This window comes from Chelonoidis abingdonii, chromosome 1, assembly GCF_003597395.2.
Source record: "Chelonoidis abingdonii isolate Lonesome George chromosome 1, CheloAbing_2.0, whole genome shotgun sequence".
NCBI classification, from domain to species: Eukaryota; Metazoa; Chordata; order Testudines; family Testudinidae; genus Chelonoidis; species Chelonoidis abingdonii.
In genome coordinates, this window is record NC_133769.1 from 351,727,067 (window position 1) to 351,740,086 (window position 13,020).

Consider the following 13,020-nt stretch of genomic DNA (forward strand, 5'->3'; position numbering starts at 1 on the left):
GATGAATGTCTGAGTAGATTTGGGTGTCCCCATCTTGGATTAGATATTTTCTGGGAATCTGTTGGAGATATTCCAAGTTGAGCTCCTTCTGGATTTGTCTGTCACCAGGAACAGGAGATTTGTTTGTGACCAGGAATAGCATGCAGTAAAACTCCCTGGTGTCTACTGCCCAACTCTGCACCAGATGACAGATAGTTTAATGACTGTTCCCCATGTGATTTGTCTTCTTTTCTTCCTGTGACAGCCCCTGTAGCTCTCTACACAAAGCTCCCTCCAGAGGCTCCTGGGAAAAGGAGCTTGGGGGTTGAGAGATTTATCACCGATGGGTGACAGGACACGGTCCTGAGCGAAGGTCCTATTTGGGAGCAGAGGGATTCTGCTGCAGTTATTAGGCTAACAATTTTCTCCCTTGCTGCAAACCTGACTCCAGGCCTGCAGATCCAGAGTGTACTCTGAAGTTGACTGCTGCATGGGATTTCCATTTGGGCCAGGTTAATTGAGAAAAAAAACTGGGAGAGACCCTGGCTCAAGAGAAGAAAAAAAAAAGATGGGCTTGAGGGCCCATTACAGAATTCACTCTTATCCTCAGAAACAGAACTGAGACCAACATCTTCCATCTGTAGTCTTATTTGTAGAGGATGGAAATATGCTGCAGCTGTACCCAGATCATGGCTGGAATCATGGCCAACATTTGGGCACCACCTTTCTCTTTTCTTTGAAGGTACTCTGTCTGACCCCTTATTGAATTGTCCTGGCTCCCCATCTAGCTCCTCAGGGTTGCCCTTCCATTGCAGTCATTTTTGAGGAGGCAGGAAATCCGTTCTGCAGAAAGGGAGAGACATTGTGAACCATGCCCCACAGGATTCTCCTTTGAGGGACCTGTGACTGCACAAGGCTCTAAAATCTACATCCTTCACTATGCATGGTGCAGTGAGGTCATAGCAGATCTTCTGGGTTTATTTTTCGTGCCTCACTGCAGAAAGGATAGCAGTACTTTCTTGGAAGAATCTTCTGGCCATGGTCTAAGATAGGTTATTGTACCAGTTGAATCACAGTATGGCAATTCATATGTTACTACCGCATGAATAGAGACAGTAAAATGTCCTGATGCTGCCTCATTAGTATGCTTCAATCCTGTCCTGATGTGACTGGGCTACTAGAAGAGAGAAGGTGGTTTTGGTATCCAGCCAAGGGACTCTCAAAAGTGGTGGTATTACAGAATGACACATTCAGTGATGTCTCTAAGCAAGAATTTATTAGAGTATTTCACAGAGAACAAAGGGAATTTTTAAATGGCAACATACAATATATTGCTATGCTAAATGCCCTACATGAGCTGGTTAATGTGCTGTACTAAGTTTTTAATTTACCTTTTAATTTTCCCTTTGAATCACTGGTTCACCACCACAGAAACAATTAGCAACTTTTAAAATAACCAGCATTCATAACTTTCACAAAATTACCCAGCATTTTAGATTTTCTTATAAGAATTCCTCTAGACAGGTGTCTAGTATCAACATTACAAGTGAAATCCCCAGCTATTCATATGCTGCCATAGCACAACTCAGGAGAGCAGCACATAACAAAACAAAGAGGAGCCTGCCAATTTCAGAACCTTAATGGGTGGTGGATGAGGAAAGGAATGCTTTTTAGAAGCTTTTACAATGATGTTCCCGCACCTCCACAGTATATTCTCAGCCAATATTTGTAAGTGATTGAATGGCTATGTAATTATGAAAAATAAAACAAAACAAAAAACACAGTTGCGAAACTCCAGGATCTCTGCCAGAAAATTCTAACACAAAGGTTGTAGGTATATGTTATTTTAAGGAACAACTACCCAATTATAGGGATGGAATGACGTTAGGAAACTGATATTTAAAATTCAAGTACTGAAAAGTTATACGTTTTTAATATACATTTCTTACAAACTAAGAAAAAGAACATTTTAAAATGAGTTTTGAACCAAAACCACACACTGCATATTTTTTAAAAGAATACAAATTGATATATAATAATAAAATATGTAAAAACAAATTAAAAAGCAGCTACACTCCAATTAAAAATAGGAACACCAAATAGGGACACCTGCACTCTAAAGATATTTTACAATCACTTCTTTTATTGTGATTTTACAGTTACTGAAATGATCAGTATACATGCTGTATATATTAGTTCATATGGTCCTAATATTTACTTATAAAGAATAACGACTATCTTCCTAGCAGTAAACCATTCAGAACAACTGGGATGGAATACAGAGGTTTCGTACCTACAACGGCTGCCTTAGCACAGTTTTCATTAGTTTAAATAAGTTCCACAACTATTTGTGTGTGTGTGTGTGTATGTAAATATATACACACACACATATACATTTTACACATAGATACACACTTCATAAACTCACTTTTCTTCTAAAATCTTTGGATAATTTGTCTTCATGCACCATTAAGTTTTGGAACTAACAGCAGCAAGTGGCACTAGGACCTATCCAGTAGACTTATATTAGGTGGTGGTATCATGAGCTCAGAATTAAATGAGTTAGTGGGCAATTTTCTGTTCCAAGTAATCCTTTAATATTAATAGAAATACTAGTAACATAACATACCTGAAAAAGAACATGAACAGAGCAGCTGTGATGCAGAACAAAAGGACCTATAAGAAGGAGAAAGAACATTATTACATAAGAAGGTTAGACTATCTCTATATCTAAATCTGTTTAGGATCAGGGGAGGCCTCACAGACATTAGAATGTGAAGTTTACCTTCATTTTCCATGTTGAATGGGCCTGATCCAAAGCCTATTGAAGTCAACAGAAATAATCATCATTTCAGTAGGCTTTTAGTTCAGGCCCTGTATAAATGAATAAATAAAAATATAAAAGCTAGGTCAGGATGGTGCAATGACAAAAACAGCAAAGCAGGCAGAGTTTGAAATAATGTGAGATTAATTTCCTTCATGTAAAGTTTTACATAACCAACCATAGGATGAAATGTTCTACAATTCACTCAAATGGAAGGATACCAAGGTTGTATAGAACAGAGATAAATTTAGCTCTGTGGGGGACAGCTGAGCAGAATATTTTTTTTACTGGTCTGAGAACATCACCTTCAAGACCACCCTAGGAATAGGAATTTGGAACTTTTATCATTTCATTTTTAGTGTTTTCCATTTGGAAATAATACAGAGCACAGTATATACAGTGTAATTATTCAGACATATCTTACAACTTTCCCCCTTTTTAAAGTACTCCAATGTAAATATACTGTAGAGCTAAAGGCTAGAAGACTCTATAAGGAAAGATTAAATAAAACTGAAATGGTACCATGAAGGGAGAAAGTGAATGCTTATCATTAAATTATTGTAGGCCTTTCACAAGTGACCTGATAAGTTTGTTTATTGCTCCTCGTAGTTTCTCCATCAGGGCCATTCTAGACGCCTCTTTAAGATAGTCAACACAGGAAGGAAAAATATCTAATTTCCATCTGAGTGTCCACAAAGACAGGAATGTTGACCTTTTAGGATAGCAAATTTCACAGCTATTTTTAGCGTTTAATGAACTTTAGCGGGAACACTTGAGATTTGGCATTTAGAACTGTTACCAGTCTTTTCCACGTGACAGAGATACAGCTTCCAAACTTTCACTATGGTAATATAGCATTTTTTATTTTTAAAGTGCTTTACAAACATTACTTTTACTATTATTCAGACAAATTGGGTTTACGGAGGAATTTATTAGCAAGTTTCCAAACATTTTTCTTTCGTTTCCTTTTAAAGATTGTCAGAAGCAGCACAAAATAACCAGGATTGCCTTTAGACGTTCAAAGTAAAATTCTTTGTCCCTGGAAGTCAATGGCAAAACTCCCATTGGCTGCAACTGGACTAAGATTTCACCACAGAAGAGGGATTTTCTCCCGTCCGCTGTCACTGTAAAAGGGCCAGTTGAGTCCCATGTCCAGCCAGGGAAGAATTCCTTCTAGTGTAGGGTTTGGACAAAAAGCAGCTTACACTGTTCTATGAGGCTCCTGCCACAAGCCCTAGCATTGGGGGTACATCATGGGCACAGGCAGAGTTGCGGTATATGCTGAGGGCAGAGCTGCATTACACAGTGCTGTGGGGAACCAGGGCAACATTAATCAACCATAGGAAGCTGTAACTTAGGCAGGGCTGCCTACAATACTCTGGAGCCCTCACAGGTCCCTGCAATTGCCCACAATTGGGAGGACATAAAAATGGCTTAGTTCCCTGTGCCTCCTAGGAATGCAAGTTTTGTCCTGTGCCTCTGCACCCCAGGAACTTCTGGCCTCTTCTGGACTGCAAACTTCTCGTGAGGCACTCAAACACTGGCTATGGCTGCCATTTAAAAACAGGTAAACTTAGAGAGAATATTATGTTGGGACGCAATGTTATCCAAAAGATATGGACAAATAGCAGGGATTTCAGAAGGAAGCTATCTAGGGTTACCATACGTCCTGTCCCTTTTTTAGACCCTGTCCCGGCTTCCCCAACTTTTTTGACAAACTGAGCATTTTTCCCGTTTTCTCTGCGGGATGCAGAGGAGCATGTAGGAGGTGGGGGAGGGGGCAAGTGACAATGCCAGCTTTGCGGTGGAGGGTGGGTTAGGGGGAGTGTCTCAGGCTGACCTGCTCTGCATGCAGGGAGGAGGGGGGGCATTGAGAAACCAAGTGCACGGGGAGGCGGGTGCTGGTGGGGCTTAGACCATCAGCTCCGTGTGCAGGAGGAAAGGGTTTTTGGGGTGGTAGGGGGATCGCGAGTAGACAGCGGGTGGGGGCTGGGGGGAACAGCTCAGGCCAGCTCCGGGGTGTCCTATTTTTCCTTTGGGAAAATATGGTCACCCTAGAGCTATTAATATTTTCAAGAAGCAAGAGAAGAGGTTGAAAGAGCTAAATAAGAGGGAGAATAGTGAGTTAGGGTGCTGCATGGAGGTATAAAAGATCTTTTCCGTAACTGGTGTTCTTCAATATGTGTTGCTCATGTCTGTTCTACAATAGGTGTGCATGCTTGCCACGTGCACCGGTGCCGGAAGTTTTTTCCCTAGCAGTACCCATAGAGGAGCACCCTAGCGATCCCCAGAGTGGCACCGTTATGGTGCAGTATAAGGAGTGCTGTGTGCTCCCCTCATCCTCAGTTCTTTCTTGCCAGACAACTCTGACGGAGGGGAAGGAGGGCAGGATGTGGAATAGACATGAGCAACACATCTCGAAGAATACCAGTTACGGAAAAGGTAACTGTCTTTTCTTCTTTGATTGATTGCTCATGTGTATTCCACAATAGTTGATTCCAAGCTATATCTGTTGGAGGTGGGAAGGAGTTCACAAACCCTTGGGATGGAGAATGGCCCTGCCGAACCCAGCTGCCTCCCTGATCTGAGAGAGAACTGCATAATGTGAGGTGAATGTGTGAACTGAAGACCATGTGGCAGACCCCTACAAATATCTTGAATGGGGACATGGGCCAAAAAGGCAGCCGAGAAGGCCTGGACCCTAGTCAAGTACACCTTCACAATTGGTGGTGGAGGGATTCCCGCCAGGTCGTAACAGGTACGGATGCACAAGGTGATCCATTTGGAGAACCGATGAATGGAGATCAGCCAACCTTTCATGCACTCGGCCGAGGCGATGAACAGTTGCAAGGATTTTCTGAACAGCTTAATCTGCTCCAAGTAAAAAGCCGGAGCCCGTTTCACATCCAGCGTGTGGAGGCGGCGCTCCTCACTGGACGCGTGGGGCTTGGGGCAGAGGACCAGCAGAAAAATGTCCTGACCCATGTGATAGGCAGAGACCACCTTCAGGAGGAATGAAGGGTGTGGGCAGAGCTGGACCTTATCTTTGTGAAACACCGTGTATGGAGGCTTGGAGGTCAGGGCCCTGAGTTCTGAGATCCGCCTAGCCGACATAATCGCAACCAGGAAGGCTACCTTCCACGAGGTGTGTGACCAGGAGCACATTGCTAGAGGCACAGACAGGGGGTCCCGTGAGACAGGCCAACACCAGGTTTAGGTCCCACTGTGGGACTGGGGGCCTAACATAAGGAAACAGATGATCCAACCTCTTAAGGAATTGGCCAGTCATAGCATAGGAAAATACCGTGTGGCCCTGCACTAGCGGCTGGAAGGCCGATATGGCCACCAGTGCACCTTAACTGCCCGGATAAACTCTATGCGTTGTACTGGGACTAACATGGACTTGATGTTGTTCACCAACAGGCCCAAAGTGGTGCACATGGACAGAAGGAGTGCCGCATAACCCAGCACCTGCGACTGGGAGCTGCCCTTGACCAACCAGTTGTCCAGATAGGGAAAGATCTAGACCTCCCCAGCACCTAAGGTAGGCCGCCGCCACCAACATATACTTCGAGAATACCCTGGGAGCAGTGGATAGGCCAAACAGGAAGACTGAAAATTAGACACATAGACTTTAAGGTCAGAAGGGACCATTATGATCATCTAGTCTGACCTTCTGCACAACGAAGGCCACAGAATCTCACTCACCCACTCCTGTAAAAAATCCCTAACCTAGGTCTGAGTTATTGAAGTCTTCAAATGGTGGTTTAAAGACCTCAAGGTGCAGAGAATCTTCCAGCAAGTGACCCATGCCCCACCCTGCAGAGGAAGGTGAAAAACCTCCATGGCCTCTGCCAATCTGCCCTGGAGGAAAATTCCTTCCTGACCCCAAATATGGCAATCAGTTAAACCCTGAGCATGTGGGCAAGACTCACCAGCCAGCACCCAGGAAAGAATTTTCTGTACTAACTCAGATCCCACTCCATCTAATATCCCATCACGGATCACTGGGCATATTTACCTGCTAATAATCAAAGATCAATTAATTGCCCAAATTAGGCTATCCCATCATACCATCCCCTCCATAAACTTATCAAGCTTAGTCTTGAAGCCAGATATGTCTTTTGCCCCACTACTTCCCTTGAAAGGCTGTTCCAGAACTTCACTCCCTCTAATGGTTAGAAACCTTCCTCTAATTAAGTCTAAACTTCCTAGTGTCCAGTTTTATATCCCATTTCGTTTTATGTCCACATTGGTACTAAACTCTAAATAATTCCTCTCCTCCTCTGATTTATTCTTTCTCTCTGACATATTTATAGAAGAGCATCTCTCCTCCCTTCTAGCCTTCTTTGTTAGGTCTAAACAAGCCCATTCCTTTCAGTTCTCCTTCATAAGACAAGTTTCTCATAATCTCCTTGGATTCAATTCCTAGTCGCCCTTTCTGTATACCTGTTCCAGTTTTAATTCCAATCCCTTCTGAAACTATGGGAGCCAGACTGCACATTCACAGATGGTTCCAGATGAGGCCTCTCACTCAGTGCCTTGGTAATTCAACATCGATTAACACCTCCTTGTCTTTACTTGGACAATACCTCCTGCTTATGCCATCCCAAGACTACATTAAGCCTTTTTTAATGCAATCAACATTGGCAGCTCATAGTCATTCTTTCTGGTGTATCACCAAATCACTCTGAGTCCTTTCTCTGATGTTGGTCCCATTCTATAATCCAAAATTCTTGTTGTTAATTCCCCAAATTGCATTGACTTTGCGCGTCTTTTCACTAATTTACATTTCATCCTATTACTATTCACTCTTAGTCTTACCAAGGCATCCAGATCTCCTGTATGATATCCAGTTTCTGTCTTTCTCTTGTTTATAGAATACCTTTCCATCCTTTGTGTCTCTGCAGACTTTATTAGCACAATTCCCACTTTTTGTGCCAAAGGTCAGTAATAAAAAGATTAAATAAGACTGGTCGCAAACCGATCCCCTGAGAATCTCCACTAGTAACCTCCTTCCAGCCTGACCAGTTCACCTTTCAGTATGATCGTTGTGAGTCCTTCCCTTTAACCAGTTCCTTCATCCACTCCCCCTTTCAATTTTCATATTGATCCCATCTTTTCAATTTAATCTAATAATTCCCATGTGGAACCATTATCAAATCGCTTACTGAAATCGACGTAAATTGGATCCACTGCATTTCCTTTGTCTAAAAAATCTGTTACCTTCTCAAAGAAGGAAATCAGGTTGGTTTGGCATGATCTACCTTTTGTAAAACCATGTTGGATTTTGTCCCAATTACCACTGACCTCAATGTCCTTAACTACTTTCTCCTTCAAAAAATTTTCCAAGACCTTGCATACTACAGATGTCAAACTAACAGGCCTATAGTTACTGGGATCACTTTTTTTTCTTTCTTAAAAAATAGTAACTATGTTGGCAATTCTCCAGTCATACGGTACAACCCCTGAGTTTACTGGTTTATTAAAAATTCTTGGTAATGGGCTTGCAATTTTATGTCCCAGTTCCTTTAATATTCTTGGATGAAGATTATCTGGGCCCCCTGATTTCGTCCCATTAAGCTGTTTGAGTTTGGTAGTGTTCCTGTCCCACTGTGAAATGGAGGAAGTGTCTATGCTTCTCGAATATATGAATGTGGAAGTACACGTCCTGCAGATCGAGGGTGGTGTATCAGTCCCCGGGATCCAGGGAGAGGATGATGGAGGGCAGGGAGACCATGTGGAACTTGAGCTTCACCATGTACTGGTTCAGGCCTTGCAGGTCCAAGATGGGCCTGAGCCTCCCTTTGGCCTTCGGGATAAGGAAATAGTGGGAGCAGTACCCCTTCTCTTTGAACTCACTGGGTACCGCTTCCACCGCTCCTAGGCCAAGGAGCCACCCCATCTCCTGCTCAAGCAGAGCCTCGTGCAAGGGGTCCCCCAGGAGGGACAGGGGCTGGGGGTGGTAGTGGTTGGGCTGGGAGGAAGTAAACTGGAGGGTGTAGTCCTGGGAGATAATGTTGAGGACCCATCGGTCCAAGGTCAGCCATGACCACTCCAGGAGGAAAGCAGACAACCAATTGGAGAAGGGAAGCTTTATTGAGGGTTGACCCCAGTGAGAACTGGCAGGGTGCCCCCGGGATTCTTGTCAAAACCGCCTTTTCCCTGCTTGCTTGCCCTTGGAGGACCCAGGATTTGAGGGGGACGGGGGGAAGGCCGAGACTGCCTCTGTGGGCGCCTCTTATAGTGCCACGACTTTGACTGGGTGGCCTGCGCGGGAGTCTACTACGGCTTGAACTTAGGTTTACCCAGAGCCGGAACATAGAGACCCAGAGTCTGGAGACTCATGTGGGAGTCTTTCAGGCCATACAGCTTTGTATCCATTTGTTCCGCAAACAGAGCTTTGAAGTTGTAACGGGAGATCCTGCAGGGAGGTCTGCGCCTTACTGGACAGCCCTGAGAATGGGAGCCATGTCCGCTGCATCCGAAGCTGCCTGCAGGGTTGCCCTGGCAGTTGCTGTGCCCTCCTCCACCAGCACTTTGAATTCCTTCCTGTTGTGCTCCTGGAGGGCGTCCTTGAACTTGGGCAGGAAGCCCCACAGATTGAACTCGTACCGTCCCAGGAGAGCCTGGTAGTTCACCACCTGTAACTGGAAGCTCAAGGAACAATACATTTTTCTTCCAAATGAGTCCAGCCTCCTTGAATCTTTATTTTTCAGGGTAGGGGCTGGTTGGCCCTGCCGTTCCCTATGGTTGACCGATTTGACCACCAGGGAGTTAGGAACAAAGTGGGTGTACAAGTATCCATGCCCCTTGGTGGGTACAAAATACTTGCATTCTGCTCTATTAGAGATGGGGGCCAAGGAGACCGGGGTTTGCCACAGGGCATTTGAAATTTTCTCCATCCCTTCGTGGAGAGGCAAGGCCACCCTGCCCGGTGCCGAGGAGGACAGTACATTAAAAACAGAGAGTTCGAGGGCTCTTCCATCTCCTCTGCTTGGAGGTGGAGGCTTGACAAAACCATTTTTAAGAGCTTTTGGTGGGCCCTAAAGTCCACCTGCGGGACGGAGGGAAGAGGGGCCATAATCGCCTCCTCCTGGGAGGGTGAGGAAGCCGGTGCAGCACTGTGTGTGTCCACTGGCACTGGAGGGTCACTACCTGATTGGTCTCTGGGCATGGAGCTGAGGATGTACGTCACACAAACTCCTTCCGCGGAGGTCAGGAGAGGGAGGCCGATGGTTGTTCTGAGGCTCCGGCCTCTGAGCAAGCCCCCACTGGGGGCTGTGTCGGGGCACAGGTGCCCATTGGTACCACTGGGTCAGCCACAGGGCCGGTGCCACTGCACCTGCTGTGGCTCTGATGGAGCCGGCTATTCGGCCTGGCTTTCCTGGCTCATTAATGGAAAATTATGAAGGGAGGCTGGGCTGACATACAACCTGCTGCTGTCTCTGGACTGGGAGGAGCGGCGGCGCTGGAAGCAATGCCGACCACGGGACCACGATCCCGTAAGAACATAAGAACGGCGATACCAAGTTAAACCAAAGGTCCATCCAGCCCAGTATCCTGTCTATCAACAGTGACCAATGCAAGGTGCCCCAGAGGGAGTGAACCCAGCAGGTAATGATCAAGTGATCTCTCTCCTGCCATCCATCTCCACCCTCTGACAAACAGAGGATAGGGACAACATTCCTTAGCCCACCTTGCCAATAGTCATTAATGGACTTAACCTCCATGAATGTATCTAGTTCTCTTTTAAACCCTGTTATAGTCCTAGCCTTCACAACCTCCTCAGGCAAGGAGTTCCACAGGTTGACTGTGCGCTGTGTGAAGAACTTCCTTTTATTTGTTTTAAATCTGTTGCCCATTAATTTCATTTGGTGGCCCCTAGTTCTTATATTACGGGAACAAGTAAATAACTTTTCCTTATTCACTTTCTCCACATCACTCATGATTTTATACACCTCTATCATATCCCTCCTTAGTCTCTCCTTTTCCAAGCTGAAAAGTCCGAGTCTCTTTAATCTCTTCTCATATGGGACCCATTCCAAACCCCTAATCATTTTATTGCCCTTTTCTGAACTTTTTCTAATGCAAGTATATCTTTTTTGAGATGAGGAGACCACATCCGTATGCAGTATTCAAGATGTGGGCATATCATAGATTTATATAAGGGTAATAAGATATTCTCCATCTTATTCTCTATCCCTTTTTGAATGATTCCTAACATCCTGTTTGCTTTTTTTGACTGCCACTGCGCAGACGTCTTCAGAGAACTATCCACAATGACTCCAAGATCTCTTTCCTGATTAGCTGTAGTTCCTGACATGGACGACCGATACCATCAGTAACAGCTGCTCCGCAATCAGCTCTGGTGGGCAGACCCATGATGGCGGAACACCAGCAATCGACGCCCGGGGCTGCAGAGGTGGTCCCGTGGTGGGGTCCTGGAGCGGCACAACGAACAGGAACGACATTGACATTTGTGCCGTGACTGGCTGCAGTACCCCTCCGAGACGAGGACCTTTGGCATCATCTGCCTCGGTCCCGTCAGTGTTCGCTCCTCAAGGCGGAGTGGTGCCAAGAGTCTCAGTCAGACGGAACCCAACCTGACAGCCTGGTGGGCATCAAGGGCCGCCTGCAGGGCCTTCAGTGTGGAGGGCATCCGGAAAGACCTGCTCTGAATAGGCCGGGCTATTCTGTTCGACGGTGGGGATTGAGGCATGCCCAGCATCAGTTTAGTCTCCATCCTGGGTATACTCTGGTGCCGCGGTGACGAAGGCCTCTTCCTAGCCTTCTTGGCATGCCCCATGGACAGGGAGCGATGCCGACTAGTCGATGGCGCCGAAGGGTTACCGTGCATCAACACCGTGGTACCTGGTGCCGACTTGGAGTGGCGCACCGGAATGGGGGTCAGTGCCCACTCCATCAGAATAGCTCGGTGGCTGATGTCCCTTTCTCTCTTGGTCCGAGGCTTAAATGACTTGCAAATCTTGCAACAATCGCTGAGGTGGGTTTACCCCAAATAGCATAAACAGTCCACGTGTGGATCACTCACTGATATAGATTGCCTACAAGTGTCGCACGACTTAAAACCTGGGGCATGGAGCATGACCTGGCCCATGACCCGGCCCAGGTGCTCCAGCTAAACTAAACTAACTACAGGTACCATACACTGAATGAACAAGCAGTTTTGGGGATGAGCTACAGCAAAACTGGAGCAGAGCAGTTCAGAAGTACCGTCGCTGGCGGCATGAAGGAACTGAGTGGGGGGAGCATGCAGTGCCCCTTATACCCTGCCATGGAGGTGCCACCCCAGGGGGCACTAGGACACTCCCCTACTGGTACTGCTGGGTGAAAAACTTCCGGCACTGGTGCACGTGGCAAGCACACACACCTATTGTGGAATACACATGAGCAATCACTCGAAGAACTAGAAGAATGTGATAAAACTTAAAAAGGAGAAAATAAAGCTGACTATCAGGAAATACTGAAATCTACTAAGCTCTGGAAAAGGGAAGTCATGCAGTCCCCACCGCTTGGGACTTCTATCAATTAACCCGGCCAAGATACTGTAAAATGTAGGTTAGCGAGCTATCTTCTAACGAAGGCCTGTACAACTCGTAAAGCGGCGAGGGCTACATTACTCCAAAGAAAATAGCTGAGGGCCGAAACCCTCCGGCCCTGCGGAAACACTCTCCACCAGCACCTCCCAGCCCCGCGAAAACACCCTGCTCCAGCACCGCCCAGGCCTGCAGAAATAAACACTCCTTCTCCAGCGCCGCCCCACCAAAACAGCTGTGGGCCAAAAAAAGGAAAGTTGGGGGTGGGGAGGTGATACTTGATTTGAAATCAACCAGGGGCTCCCAGCTGAAGAGGTGGCTGGGAGCCCTCAGGGACAAATTAAAGGGCCGAGGCTGGGGCAGAGATTTAAAGGGCCCAGAGCTCCCATCGCTGAGGGGAGCCCGAGCCCTTTAAATCCCAGCCCCAGCCCATCTGCTGGAGCTGCGGCTGGGATTCAAAGGGCTCTGGGCTGCCCGCAGCGGCGGGGAGCCTTGAGCCCTTTAAATCTCAGCCGCGGCCGGGAATCTCTGCAGGCAGCCCAGAGCCCTTTGAATCCCGGCCGCGGCTGAGATTTAAAGGACTCTGGGCTCCACGCGGCTGCGGGCAGCCCAGAGCCCTTTGACTCCCGGCCGCAGCTGGGATTTAAAGGGCTCTGG

General features: G+C 46.5%; 1 protein-coding gene across 4 annotated transcripts in view; it reads right to left on the minus strand.

Annotated features, from left to right (window-relative positions):
- The window catches only part of TMEM135 (transmembrane protein 135), a 465,661-nt gene that overhangs the window by 131,916 nt on the left and 320,725 nt on the right, over nt 1-13,020 (minus strand). For all 4 annotated transcript variants that reach the window (XM_075061746.1, XM_075061748.1, XM_075061747.1 and 1 more), the window contains one exon: nt 2,609-2,655. In XM_075061746.1, the coding sequence (XP_074917847.1) occupies nt 2,609-2,655 (47 nt within the window). The remainder of the gene's footprint in view (nt 1-2,608; nt 2,656-13,020) is intronic.